Here is a 13,143-nt window from a genome sequence, read left to right as displayed (position 1 = left end):
TTATGCTCTCTTTGAAACCATTAATTTCTAGGCTTTGTGATTTTTGTTAATCATATAATATCACATTCTAAATCTGACATTTTAAAATGACAAATTGACAAATAACAAGCAGTCCTGTAGCACCTTAAAGACTAACCAGTTTATAAGGTAATGAGCTTTGGTGGCTAAGACCCACTTCCTCAGATTTTGGAGTAGATGATTAGAATCCAGGGTCTATATAGTGGGTGGGGGAGGGAAACGGGGGTGGTAGAAAGTGTCAAATTGGAATACACATAAGCCTATAGGGGAACAGTTTAACCTTCCTTAACATTCATTAATGGATTTCAAAGTAGCCATTCGTCTAGAAAGGAATTTTACCACAAGATTACAGAGGGAGACATCTGAATTGGAATTCATTTGCAAACGTGACACTTATAAAGTAGGCCTTAACAGAGATCTCCATTATCTTGTGTGTTACGAGGCAATTTCCCCACCTTTGATATTCGCAGGAATGGTACACATCCTGCTTAATTTAATTTGCTCTACCTACTGGTCCTATTAGTGACAGGTAGCCTTTTTGCGTCCCCCTACCCCAGCTATATAAATCCTTAATTCTAACTGTCTACTCCAAAATCTGAGGAAGTAGGTCTTACCCACAGAAGCTCATTATCTCATAAATTGGTTAGCCCTACTATGTACAGACCAGGTTTTCCATGAGGTTCATTCACATGTACCTCAGATCATACCTACACTACATGTTTGGAGAATTCTCCCTTAGGGCCTGATTCAGAGGCTGCTGAAGCAGATAAACATGTTTCCATCAACTTCATTGGGTTTTGGATCAAACACCTAATAGTAAAGAAGTGAATTGGCCAGTGTATGGTGCTCTGAAACATAGGCTGATTGGATAAAATATGTATACATGACACATCAGAGAGCTACTACTCCATGATAATGTATTGATTTGTTTTGGTTCAGTCTGGGTGAAGGGGGACATTCAACAGAAGTGTGATCTCTGATCATTTGGTAAAAAACAAGCTCCAGGTTTATCTGAGACACCATTTCTTAATTTAAAATTCTCAGTGTTCTTAAACCAGAACATATACTACATATACGTATTCACAAGCTCAATTTTTTTGATATAAAAATAGGTCAGCTTATCAACAGGTCAGTAGGAAATGGCAGCCAGTACATCTCTTAGCCTGAATCACTTTCTGCAGCTCCCATTGGTAGGGACTTGCAAACTGCAGCCACTGAGAGCTGAAGAGCTCCGTTCCTGCTGACACTCCAGGAAGACACAATGTCCAGGCAGACCAGCAGCCTACCCTGACAGGCTGGGGAGCCAACATTTGTCTAACCTGTTGTATTTAAAATTTGGAGTTAAAAGAAACGCACAGATTTTAGTAGGTATCATTCTAATATACTTATGTAGATTATTACATCTAATAATTTGGCAACATTCATTTTGTTTTGCCTCTATTTTTATACTTCTTAATTCTCTTGAAACAAGCAAGCGAACAAATAAAAAATCTGTTATCCTTAAGATACCCAACCTATCTACCAAATCATGTTTTTTGTTTCCCCTCATGATGTTTAGATTAATACTTTAAATGGTGTTGGTTTAGCATGATCTATCTCTTCTACATGAGGTGGTGGCAGCTCAGTGGATGCTCTCAGGAGAGGGCTAGGTCTAGAGATGGAAAGATGTTGCAGTCTCTGTAATTAAAGTTGGGAAACTTTTTTTGTGGGAGAAGCTTGAACTCCTGTGTGCACTTGGCTCTAGCCTTTGTTGGCCACTGTTTTTGTGAGAATTCAGAAACCTCTCTCTTGGCGGTCACTCAATAATGAGTAGGACTACTTCATGTCACCTTCCCATTTGTGAGTCTACGGATGGCTGATCAGCCCGATTCTGGAGCTGCAGATCTTACAGAAGGGCCAGGTGTTGGTAGCTGTTGCAAGGGTGCAGGGCAGTTTTTGATGCTCTTTCTTCTGCTCCACCTCACCTTGTGTACTCTGTGGCAGGACTACTCAAATTGCACCGCCCCCTCACTGACTACCATTCTCCACTGGGGATGGTCTTGGGCAAGGTTCTCCCAAATGTCGACATTGATGCTGCACTTTCATGTGTACCTTCAGAGTGTCCTTTTATTACTTTGGCTGGCCCCCAATGCTTCCTTGTCCTTCCTCCAACTCAGAAAACAATCTGTTTTGGGAGGCACTGATCAAACATCCAAGCCATGTGACTAGTGCATTGAATGATGAATGATAATGGCTTCAATACTGGTCATGTTGAACTCTTCCAGGACACTTGTGTTCATGCACCTATTCTCCCAAGAGACATTCAGGATTCTCCTGAGACAGCATTGATGGTATTGGTCAAGTGCCTTCAAATGACACTTGTATGTTGTCAAGGTTTCACGTGCGTTTTGCCCAGTAGTGTTGGAACAATCACTGCACTGTATACAAGGAGCTTTGTCTTGAGATAGATGTCGCAGTTCTCGAAGACCCTTTGTCTCAGGTGGGCAAAAGCAGAGCTTTCACAGCTCTGCTGGTGCTGGATTTCTGCATCAGTCAACGTTGACTGTAGCGGAAAGATGACTTCCAAGGTATAGGAAGTGCTCCACATTTTCCAGCTGTTCTCCGTTTACTTCAATAGAAGGTACATGAGATTGTCCCTTCGGTGCAGGTTGGTGGGGCATCTTGTTTTTGATTTTCAGTATGAGGCTGAGATTCTGGAATTCTTCAGGAAGGGCACTTAAGATGGTGTAAAGGGCTATGGGATAAAGAGCAGCAACCATGTTGTTGTCCTTGTACTGGAGTTCCATGATCAAGGTTGTGGAGATCTTGCTTTTAGCCTTCAGTCTCATGAGATTGAAAAGCTTCCTATTTATTCTGTAGACAGTCTCTATGCCATCTGGAAGCTTGCCATCAATGAGGTGAAGGGTCATGGCAAAGAAGATCCCGAACAGTGATGGGGCAATGATGCAGCCTTGTTTAACTCCTGTAGTTCTCTCATAATTGTAAAACAAAAAAACACTGTGAGGGTTATTTTGGTTTTAAATACCCAGAATTCAGTACATGTTGAACCTCTCTTGTCCTGGACCCTTGTGACCTGACCTGTGCTGGATGAGAGGATTTGCCGGACCATGAGAGGTCAGTATTGTCTAACATGTGACCAACTCCTGCATGGCTTACTACGCTCTTAGAAGACATTTAGGGGTAAATTAGAGCTGAATAACAGCACAGAACACTGAGAACCAGAATTGGTGGCTGTAAACAAACTTTGTGACCATAGGAAACTTTGCCACACCCACAATAGGCAGTCGTCCTGCTAGCTAAAATTATGCTGGATTATGGTTATTGCCAGATGAGGTAGTTTTGGATTAGAGAGGTTCAGCCTCTATATCAGCAAGGGCAGTCTAGCCTGTCGTTAGTGCCCTATAGACTGTCAATGGGTTCAGATCACAAGAAAGTGGGGCAGAGAGCCACATGGAGTGGTCTAAGACTGCTAGTTAAGTGCCTCCCAGCCAGAGCTTGACTCTGGTCACCCCCTTGCACCCCAATTCTCTCTCAGATGCTGCAGCCCCTCCTACACCGCTTCCTCCAGGCCAGAATCCTCTCCTGCACCCAGACGTCCTTCCATACCCTGCACCCCACTCCCTTGTCCCAGGTCACAACCCTCTACATAAACTCTCTCATAGACCTCCCTACTCTCTCCTGCACCTCTGTCCCCTACCCAAGCTCCCTTCTGCAACCAACCTCCATAGAAAAGTGCAGCCCTTGACCACTTACCAAATCTTGTAGTGCTCTTTTCCTATTCCCTGGTCAAATATTATTGCCCACTTCTGAATTAGAAAGTTGGCAACCCTACTCCCCAATAAAAAAAACATTGGGGAGAAAAAGCTTTATTGAAAATCAAGCTTTCATCTAAAATAGTCAAGAGGCTGTTGTATGCAATGTTTCAGCCTGCAACAGTTATAATCCCTTAAAACCAGGATTTTATAATATGGATGGTCAGGTCTTTAACACATCAGGTTTGGAAAATATGTCTATGGAACAGAGCAGAATGGCAGTTGTCTCACAGACAGCTCTGCAGTCAAAAACATTGTTGATTTCTCTATCTGAGAATTATTAATCTGTTTGGTCTCATGGATGCATGATGCCAGGAATAAAATCCTGCAGTGTTATCTGCACACTGAGGCATCTCTTGTGTGAACCCTGGCAATGCTGCGTCACGATCGCCTTTTGTTGCTGATGTATCAATTCAATTATCTAATGGATTTTCTGATTTTAAAGTCTGCCGGCTTTTTGGATGTTGCGTCAGCTGAGAAAATGGCTTTCACACAGAGCAAACACTTGTGTTGACAGCTGTAAATTGAAGTGAACTGCTAACTAATCCTTTTTCTTTTTTTTTCTTTCTCTGAAAGCTTGCACAATGAGGATAGAAATTTGCTCCGGATCAGAGAGAGAGAGAGACGTAATCAGGAGGCTCTTCAGGAGAGAGATCCATTCCTGGAAAATGCCCCACTCTTTGCAGAACCTTACAAGGTACTGATAATGTTTCAGATTGTAGAGACCTGTGGGAAGAAGATGTGACCTTCCTGTGCATTGCAGCAAGTTTACATGTACCGTAGAACCACATCCGTGTGTATTGCAACTCCCAATTGTTTCACTTTGAATGTCACTAATGCACTAAGCTGGGAGATTCTGCTGGTGGTGTAGAATCAGCTTGAGACATCAGGATCTCCATGTGTGAACTGGTGAGCACTTATTACTCACTAGGACTACCCATCCATTGCTAGATTCCCTTGAAACAAGATCGTTGGTGATGTGGGGAACTTCCGAAGTCCCAATTGTACCCTTTACTTTCATGGATTAGCACTCATATAAGCAGTTCCTTTCATGGAAGGGAGACGACATGCATGAGTCATGGCTACCCAGGGAGAATGAAGCATGTGTAACTGTAGCCTAAAATTGAGTTAAAGGGGTATCTCCTGAAAATAAGCCATGTACTAGTATGCCTTTTCCCCAGTCTGGATTTTGGTTCTCTTTTTAACCTCTCTATTTTCCTGATTTAGATTAATAAAGGAGATGAATTGTCCAGTCGAATTCAGAACATGCTGGGTAATTATGAAGAGGTGAAGGAGCTAATCAGCACCAAGTCACATCAGAATCTCATAGGGATACCCAAGAACATCGTTCCTCTAATCCCTCCAGGAAAGCCTGATCGCCCATTCTTTCCTGAAAAGACCAGCAGCATGTTACCAACCTCATTCCAGCACAGGAGGCACCACCAGCCTGTAGGACCGCCTATAGGACCCCCTGCTTTGGCTCCCTCCTCTATGCGTAACTCCATGCACTACCAGATGAAACAAGCAAGAATGGAACCGGCTTCAAGTTTGCACACCAAAAGCCACAGCTTGTCCAGTGGTCACAGTGAAGGCCCAGAACGCAGATACAGTGGTCAGGAAAGCCATTGTGGTGATCTCCACAAGAAAAGTGATAAATGTGTTGATGAAAATAGTACTGATGAACTGCAAGCCACCCTTTCAGAGCTTTCTCCCTTACTGTCGTCTTTGTCTTCTCCGGTGGCACTCCTGTCACCTCTACATTCCATTCAGCATATCCATTCCAGGTCAGAGAATAACAACAAAACTCATGGACAGACTTACAGTCAAATGAAATCTCCTCAGGACTTAGCGGTGGGATTGCATGATAACGAAACCCGGGACAGTTCAGCCATTAATCTAGCCATTGCCACCCAACCATCTTCTCAGACATTTCCTCCAGCCTTGCCATCGAAAAACAGTGCAATGCAGCAGAAACCTACTGCGTATGTCAGACCAATGGATGGCCAAGATCAGGCACCAAATGAGTCACCAGAGCTCAAGCCACTTCCAGAGGAATACCCTGGACAGCACTATGGGAAAATAACAGATGTAAAAGCAAATGCCAAGGCCAAACTATCCAAACTGAAAATACCGTCTGAGCCCATTGAGGTGAGTGAAATTGCTGTTCTGTTCTTTTTGTGAGCAGTAGCTGCCTACAGAATAACTAATTTAAACTGAACATGTAGGGGAGAAGAGCCATGAGGGAAAGGGGCTGCTGGAAGGCTTTATTTTTATGCTCTTTTTGTCATGTGGTGGGAGGTTTGAGAGAATCCTGTGGCTGGATAGGGAAAAGGTGGCACAGCTGCACCACTGTAAGCTCTCTAGTGTAGCTTCTCTAATCTGACTAGAGAGAGCACTCTCTTTGTTACTCTAGCCCACAAGAGCTGCAATACAGGTTGAATCTCTCTAGTGTGGAACCCATGGGACCTGACCAGTACCGAACAAGATAATTTGCTGGACTGCAGGAGGTCAGTATTCTCTCGCACATTACCAACATCTCCACTGCTTACTGGGCTCTTAGAAGACTTTTAGGGGTAAATTACAGCTAAATAACAGCACAGAACACGGAGAGCCAGGACTGGTGGCTGTAAACCAAATGTATGGGCCCACAGGAAACTTGGCTACACCCATGATAAGTGGTCATCCAGCTAATTAAAATCATGCTGGATTACAGATGTCTCCACGTGAGAGAGAGTTCCAGATTAGAGAGGTTCAACCTGTATCTATGCTGGGGTGAGACTCTCTGCCGGTGACACAATGCAGTCCACCTGGTGGTGCTTAAAATTAGCATAAATTATGTTGCAAAAGGGGGTGGTTAATTCACATCCCTGAGCGACACAACTTAACCTGTAGTGTAAGTATAGGCTTACTGACTTGTTTTTAAGAGGTATTCTATGATTTGGAGGAGGTTTTCAGCTCTTGTGTAAGTTGAAATTCCCAAAGCCAGCTGTTAGAATACACAGTTCCTTTAAGCCAACGTTGAAAATCTCAGCCATGTATTTTTAGGGATGGATTAATGGAAGCAGAAAGCTCTTTGGATTGTTTGCTTGCCTCTCTTTTTCTAACCCTTGTTTGGTTGTTTTCTGGTGCGGATATTTGCTTCCTCATCTTTTCTGACTAGGACATTTTATTGAGCTTGGAAAACTCGCAATTAGACTCAGTATTTAAACAGAACTGTTTTTATTCACTCTGCCTTCTTACTCCTTTTAACCAGTAGCTCTTTTTCCAAAATCTGTTTCAGCTATATATGATTCAGTGGGCTGAAGCCCTGCAAAACAGAATAATTCAAAAGTCAAGACTTCTGTAGTATAACTTTCTTTGTCTCCTTTGCCCCACACACAGGGTTTATGAGGTTGTTATATGTTTCACAGGAAAAGAAGTTGATAACAAAGGAGTGGGAGTGTTAAATTTAAAAATTTTAAATCAGAACTTGAGGGATTTTTGCTTTTCTTTTTCTCCTCTTTGTGTTTTTAACTGTTGTCTTAGGGTATATCTTCTCTCCCCAGAAGATTGACCAGGTTATGGTCGACCTTGCAGGGTTTGATTTCATGTGCATAGTGGAGGTGCATGAAGCCAGACTATTGGGTTGACAGTTGATCCCTGTATTCCTCAATCTTGTGAGGAGTAAGGGAGGTTGATGGGAGAGTTTCCCTTGACCTCCCTGAGTGAGGATGGCCAGGTAAGTCGATTATAGATAAGTTGATTCCAGCTACACAATTGCTGTAGCTGGAATTGTGTGTCTACAGTCGACTTTAAGGTCTAGTGTAGACCTGGCTTTCGTGTGACAAAGAGCAGCATTCCTGTTTCGTTGAGTCTGTTTTTGCTGGCAGCATGAAAGCATGTTGGATTTGTCATGTGTGTTTTGACTTTGTTGCCTGAGCCACAAATGTCTTGCGTTTCTTGAAGGTGCTGTGGACACAGTTGTATTTGAAACTGTCACTGGCCTTTCTAAATGAGAAAGACGCCTGTTTTATTTATTTTATAATACCTTTGTAAAGCCCTCAGACATGATTCAGTGTTTAATTATCCCAGTGTATGGTCTGAATGGCACTTGGACTCCAGAGAATTGAAGGGTTTTTTTTCAAATAAAATCTTGCCATTTTATCACACAAAGGAAAAGTGTGGTTGGGGCCTGAGCTTTGATGGAAACGGATGTTGTAGGGAGTTCTGTTCCGTATATGGTTTGGTCTAAGCTCAGTTATTATGGGAAAATTAAAGGAGACCAATAGATACAAATGAGCAGTAGTAAAAAGACACTCAAGTCCAAGATTGCCTATTTTCTTTTAAGCAATGCATTCCTCATAGTGCAAATCTTGTCTTAAAATGAGAAATGCAAAATGGTCAAGGTTTCATGTTTCAGCTTTCCAGATTTCTTGGTGCAGGGTGAGAAGTAAAACAGGATATTATTCCAATTTGTTTCTTCAAATCATAGTTTTCGGGAAGTATTGGGTAGTTTAGTAGTTTTTAAATGTTAGCACTTTGCAGTTGCCACGAGTTTTGGAAGGGCCTATTTTCCTGATATTTCTCTGAAATGTCACTTCTGCCAACAGTCATTCATTGCTTTCCCATTTCACTCCCCCACACCCTGTATTCCCTTTGCACTTGGTATACTTTGCTATTAGTTTTCTCTCCAGTCTTTTACTTTCTACTCTGTTACCTCTCTCATGTCTGAAATGGAGTGTGTCAGTGATACTGTATGCTGGATGAAACTCTATTTTGTTTTTCACTTCCTTTGAGCACCAGAAGCAGGAAAAGAGATTCTGCTAGTCCAAATACATATTGAGACAGTGGGCCTGCCTGAGAGCAGCAATATTGTTTGTACTAGCTCAAAAATGACACTGGAGTGATATCAATGTGTGATCACAATGAAAGAGGACTAGAAATTATTCCAATAATTGGCTCCATAAGAACCAGGGTGGATAAAAATCAACAATTATTTTAAAAATGGATTTTTAAAATGTTATTAAATACTCTCTCTCATTTAAAAATAAATTACAATTAAATCTCATCACAAACATCTACAGTTAATCTCCTAAAAATGAATTAATCACTCTAGTTTGTCCAGCCTAACTACCAGCCCTTGCTTCTTGAAAGTTACGGGCATTCAGTTCGTTTCTCAGGAGACTAAAGTCACACATGCAAAGAAAGACACAGGCTGGGAAGGATTGTTTTTGTTCTGTGCTTATGAGGTGGTGGATCCGGGCCAAGCACAGCACAGGTGTTAGGTAAGACATTGCCTTAAAGGCAGAGAGACAATATATAGGAAAGGATGGAGGCAGCGCAGAAAGGAATAGTGGAATGGACTGGAAAGAAAAGGGGAAGATATTTTTCAGCACACACACAGCTTCCTGTATTCCCCCACACTTTTGCCACACAAAAATTGTAATGGTTTCTGGGCATAAGGGAGACCCAATCTGGGAATATTTTAAAGAAATTGATTCTGTGCGTAAGAAAAGAAATTATATCAAGTATAAGCAGTGTAAGGCGATGCAGGGCCTAGTTTCAAGAAGGATCATTGTAAAGAAAACTGCTTATTGGGAGAAAATGATGTGGATGAAGACGCGGATATGTCTGAAGAAAAATCTGGATCAACCGCTTCGTTACTTAAATAAGTCACTTTGCAATGCATCATTCTACAAGACTCACTCTGTGCCCTTTAGTGTAACTGTGATTTAACAAGTAAATTCGCAAGCTATTTGCTATGTTGGATGTTGCTAGGAAAAAAAAAAGCTTACTTAATCCTTATGGTTTGTTTGTTTACTTTTCTAGTTTGAGAATCTGTCACCCGAGTACACAGTATGGAAAGCTGCAATGAGAGAAATCTGGAGCTGCCATTTGCTACTGGGTGTCATTTTCTCTTTTATGTTATGCTAGAGGATTTCCCCAGCGTTGCTTGTGCAAGAGTCGTAGCAGGAGTTGAGAGATGTTGGGGGAATGAGGGAAGGTGTGTGGGGAGCAGGAGTCAGAGAAGTGTGAGAGAGCTCCCTGGTACTAGCCAAAGGGGCGGGGGGGTTCTCCCAGGTCCCCCGGGGCCACATTGGTCAGCGCTGGCCTGCAGCTGCTCCCCAGGGGTGTGCTGGTTGGTGCCGGCCAGCAGGCTGCTGCTCTGCAGCAGTGTGAAGCTGTCAGCGGTGTTCCCTGTAAGCTGAGTGCTTAGGCGGCTGTCCAGTAGAGATTCAGGTGCCACCTGCCTGATTACCAGAGTACCTACAGCTGTCAGCATGTTTTGCCTTTGGTGCAGCACATGCTTTGGTGCACATAACGTTTATTCCACCTATGGATGGAAAAAAAGAGAGAGTCTGTGTGGCAGGGGCTGCTCTGCCTGTCTGCCAGCTTCTGGGGCTGCATGTGGGAGCAAGGACCTTTTTCCCCAGGGCACTGGGGGCAGGGCTGCCCAGCCAGCAGCTTTTCTGCTGCACTCACAGCCTGTCGATACAGTGGGGACCACACCTGCTTCCTGCCCTTTGTGGTCATTTTGGAGTATAACTGCCCGTGCTTTCAGAGTCTGCCCTTTCTGTTTGATGAGAAACAATCACATTCCATGGACATCCTATTGTCCTGACAAGACCAAGCCCATATCTTTCTTTCAGTTATGACAAAAGGAAACTGTATACCAGGTCTGGTGGTCCTAGCTCTTCCCATTTAGGAGGAGTTTCTGAACAGGTTTACAGATGGACAAACAGAGCGATGAACAAACCCTCTCAAACATATGGTAGGTAACAGGTCCCTTATTTTGGAACATAATGATGATGCCGTAAGTCTGATCCCTATTTTACTTCAGCATAGCTCAGCTTCCCCAATGGAACACGATCTTATACTTGTTTACTCAAAAAACAGAAGTGCCAGTGAGTGCAGTGAGACTCGCTCCAAAATGAAGTGCATTGTAAGTGCAGTCATTCAAAGCCTGTAGGTAACTTGGAATCTGATGTGCATCCTTGTGGAAACGAAATGTAAATGATTAACTGAATAGTAGAGTAAGAAGAACTACTATTCAAAAGGATTTTTGAATTTTGTTTCAGGTGCCCATTTAAGGGTAAGAGACTGTCTGTCTGCAACAATTTCAGTGTCATCCTTTAGTAGCATTGTTGCAGCATTTTTGCAACTAAACGTATTTCAGAAAAACAAGTATCAGTGGTGGGCAAAATATTTCAATCATCCAGTAAAACCAGCATGGATGGGTTTGTAATAAGGACTGGCAAATATCCGCAAGACACCTTGATAAAAAATGATCATTTGGTTCATTTATGGCACAAGTTCTCCTTTTTGCATTGTTAACAATAAACACCTTCATTGACTTGGCTGAACCAGGCTATGCTCCACTTGGTACAGCAGACACTGGTAGAAGATTGCTAGGTACAGTTTATGAGAAAGACCTTGAACAGTGTGTAAAAACTTAAAAAAAAATACTGAAGGGAAATTTGCCAGGTTAGGCCTTGAGGGACAGAGCAAAGTATAAAATTTTCAGCGCTCCCTGTGAGCTGCGTGCTTGGGCAACCACCCAGAGAGATTCATATGCCACCCAGCTGATGCACAGAGTGCCCACAGCCACCCAGAGCCAGCAGTGTGTATGTGCATGTTGGTGGTACACACTGCACGTGCCTCAATGCCCATAATAAAATTTATTCTGCACCTGGATGGAACATTGACACTGAGCCAGTAATATGTGCTTGTTTCTGACAGATATGCAACCCCCATTGCCTTTTGTCACACAATACATTCATTGGGAAATATCCACATAACAGATTGTTTAAAAGAAATGGCACCAAAAGCTGTAATAAACTGCAAACAAAAATTAAGCTGTCATGGGTACAACTGTGTCACAGATAAAGCTACAACTAGGGCAGAGATGAGAAGATACTTAGAAAAAGAAAAGGAAGTTGCTCCTTAACATATGGCTGCATTGCCCATTTAGTGCATCGTTTAGCCAAAGATGTAATTATGTCTTCTCCAGGAATAAAAGAATGTCGCTGAAGTCGCAAAATGCTTCCATAACAATCATTTTGCATCAGCTCCACTGAAGAGAGCGTGAGGAGGAGCCAAATTAATTCTTCATCAAGCTGTTCGATGGAATTACATGGTTGATTGTTTTGAGTAATTTTTTAAAAGAATTGGCTTATTCTAATAAAACTTTTTTTGAAAAAAATGTGATTAAAAAGATGGGAGTATCTCATCCAAATTATCTAATATTAAAGAGGAATGTAGGGGAAATGTTCAGTGTTCTAAAACCTTAAACTTCAGAGAAATGGCTGCTGCATTGCTGGCAGTGTTGAAATTTGTAAGGCACTTAAGAAACATAGACAAAATAAATACTTCACCAGAAAATTAACCTGTCAGCAATAAAGAAATGAATGGATCAAACATTAACTCCCGTGTTCTTTTCCTGTGAGCATTCTTGATCCCAGATGTAAAGGTAGATGCCTAACTTGTGAAAATGCTACTGCTGCTGCCATGGTATGGGCAACTTGAAATCACTCCTCTGGCTAGTTGTAATAAATGTCAAGGCTGGAGTGAAACCATTTAATCAGTATGTCTTTACTGATGATGATTTGAACAAAGTCACTCCCCTGAAATGGTGGTACTGGCACCTTTAAACAGAGTTCCTTCAGTTGCCAAGCCAACTTTTCACAGCAGTAGCTTCCTCTTCAGGCACAGAGAGAGTATTTTCGTCAATTGGTATTATTCACTGAAAGCTCAGAAATTGACTGGGAGCCAAGAAACCAGGAAAACTTCATATTTTTGTTTCAGTCTGTGAATTAAAATGCCACTGGAAGTGGAGAAGTGAAGAGCTAGTTGTAGAAGTGTTAGTGACATGATACACTGAGTGTTGTGATGACACATCTGTTAGAGTTAATAGAAGTTGAAGAAAAAATTGACAGCCATCAACTGGCAACTAAGGACGCTGCTGCAGTTGCAAATGTGAAATAGTCATGTAACATTTAAGATTTAGTGAAATAAAATCTAACTGCTGCTATTGTGTTTGTGTATATGATTTAGTTCTTACCGTTCCTAATGTATTGCTGTTGCATCTGCAGCTTGACACAGGTAATAAGTATTCTGTACTATTTCCTAAATTAATAAATTAAACTATCTTAAAAATACATAAAATTTACCTTCTTACATGTTGTAAATTGCTGTATTGAGTTGTAAATTAACATTTCAGTGATTGGATTTGTATTATTGGTGGGAAATATGATTTAGAACAATGATTTTTTTCTTGATTATTTAAATTTTCTTGATTTAACTCAGTCCACTCTATATTAAGAACAAGGCATCC

General features: G+C 41.9%; 1 protein-coding gene across 5 annotated transcripts in view; it reads left to right on the top strand.

The window, feature by feature from the left end:
- The window catches only part of AFF1 (ALF transcription elongation factor 1), a 173,585-nt gene that overhangs the window by 66,066 nt on the left and 94,376 nt on the right, over positions 1–13,143 (top strand). For all 5 annotated transcript variants that reach the window (XM_074993661.1, XM_074993659.1, XM_074993662.1 and 2 more), the window contains 2 exons: positions 4,407–4,527; positions 5,058–5,978. In XM_074993661.1, the coding sequence (XP_074849762.1) occupies positions 4,407–4,527; positions 5,058–5,978 (1,042 nt within the window). The remainder of the gene's footprint in view (positions 1–4,406; positions 4,528–5,057; positions 5,979–13,143) is intronic.

The sequence above is a fragment of the Carettochelys insculpta genome, chromosome 4 (genome assembly GCF_033958435.1).
Source record: "Carettochelys insculpta isolate YL-2023 chromosome 4, ASM3395843v1, whole genome shotgun sequence".
Taxonomy (NCBI): Eukaryota; Metazoa; Chordata; order Testudines; family Carettochelyidae; genus Carettochelys; species Carettochelys insculpta.
This window is presented reverse-complemented; position numbering and strand designations above follow the sequence as displayed.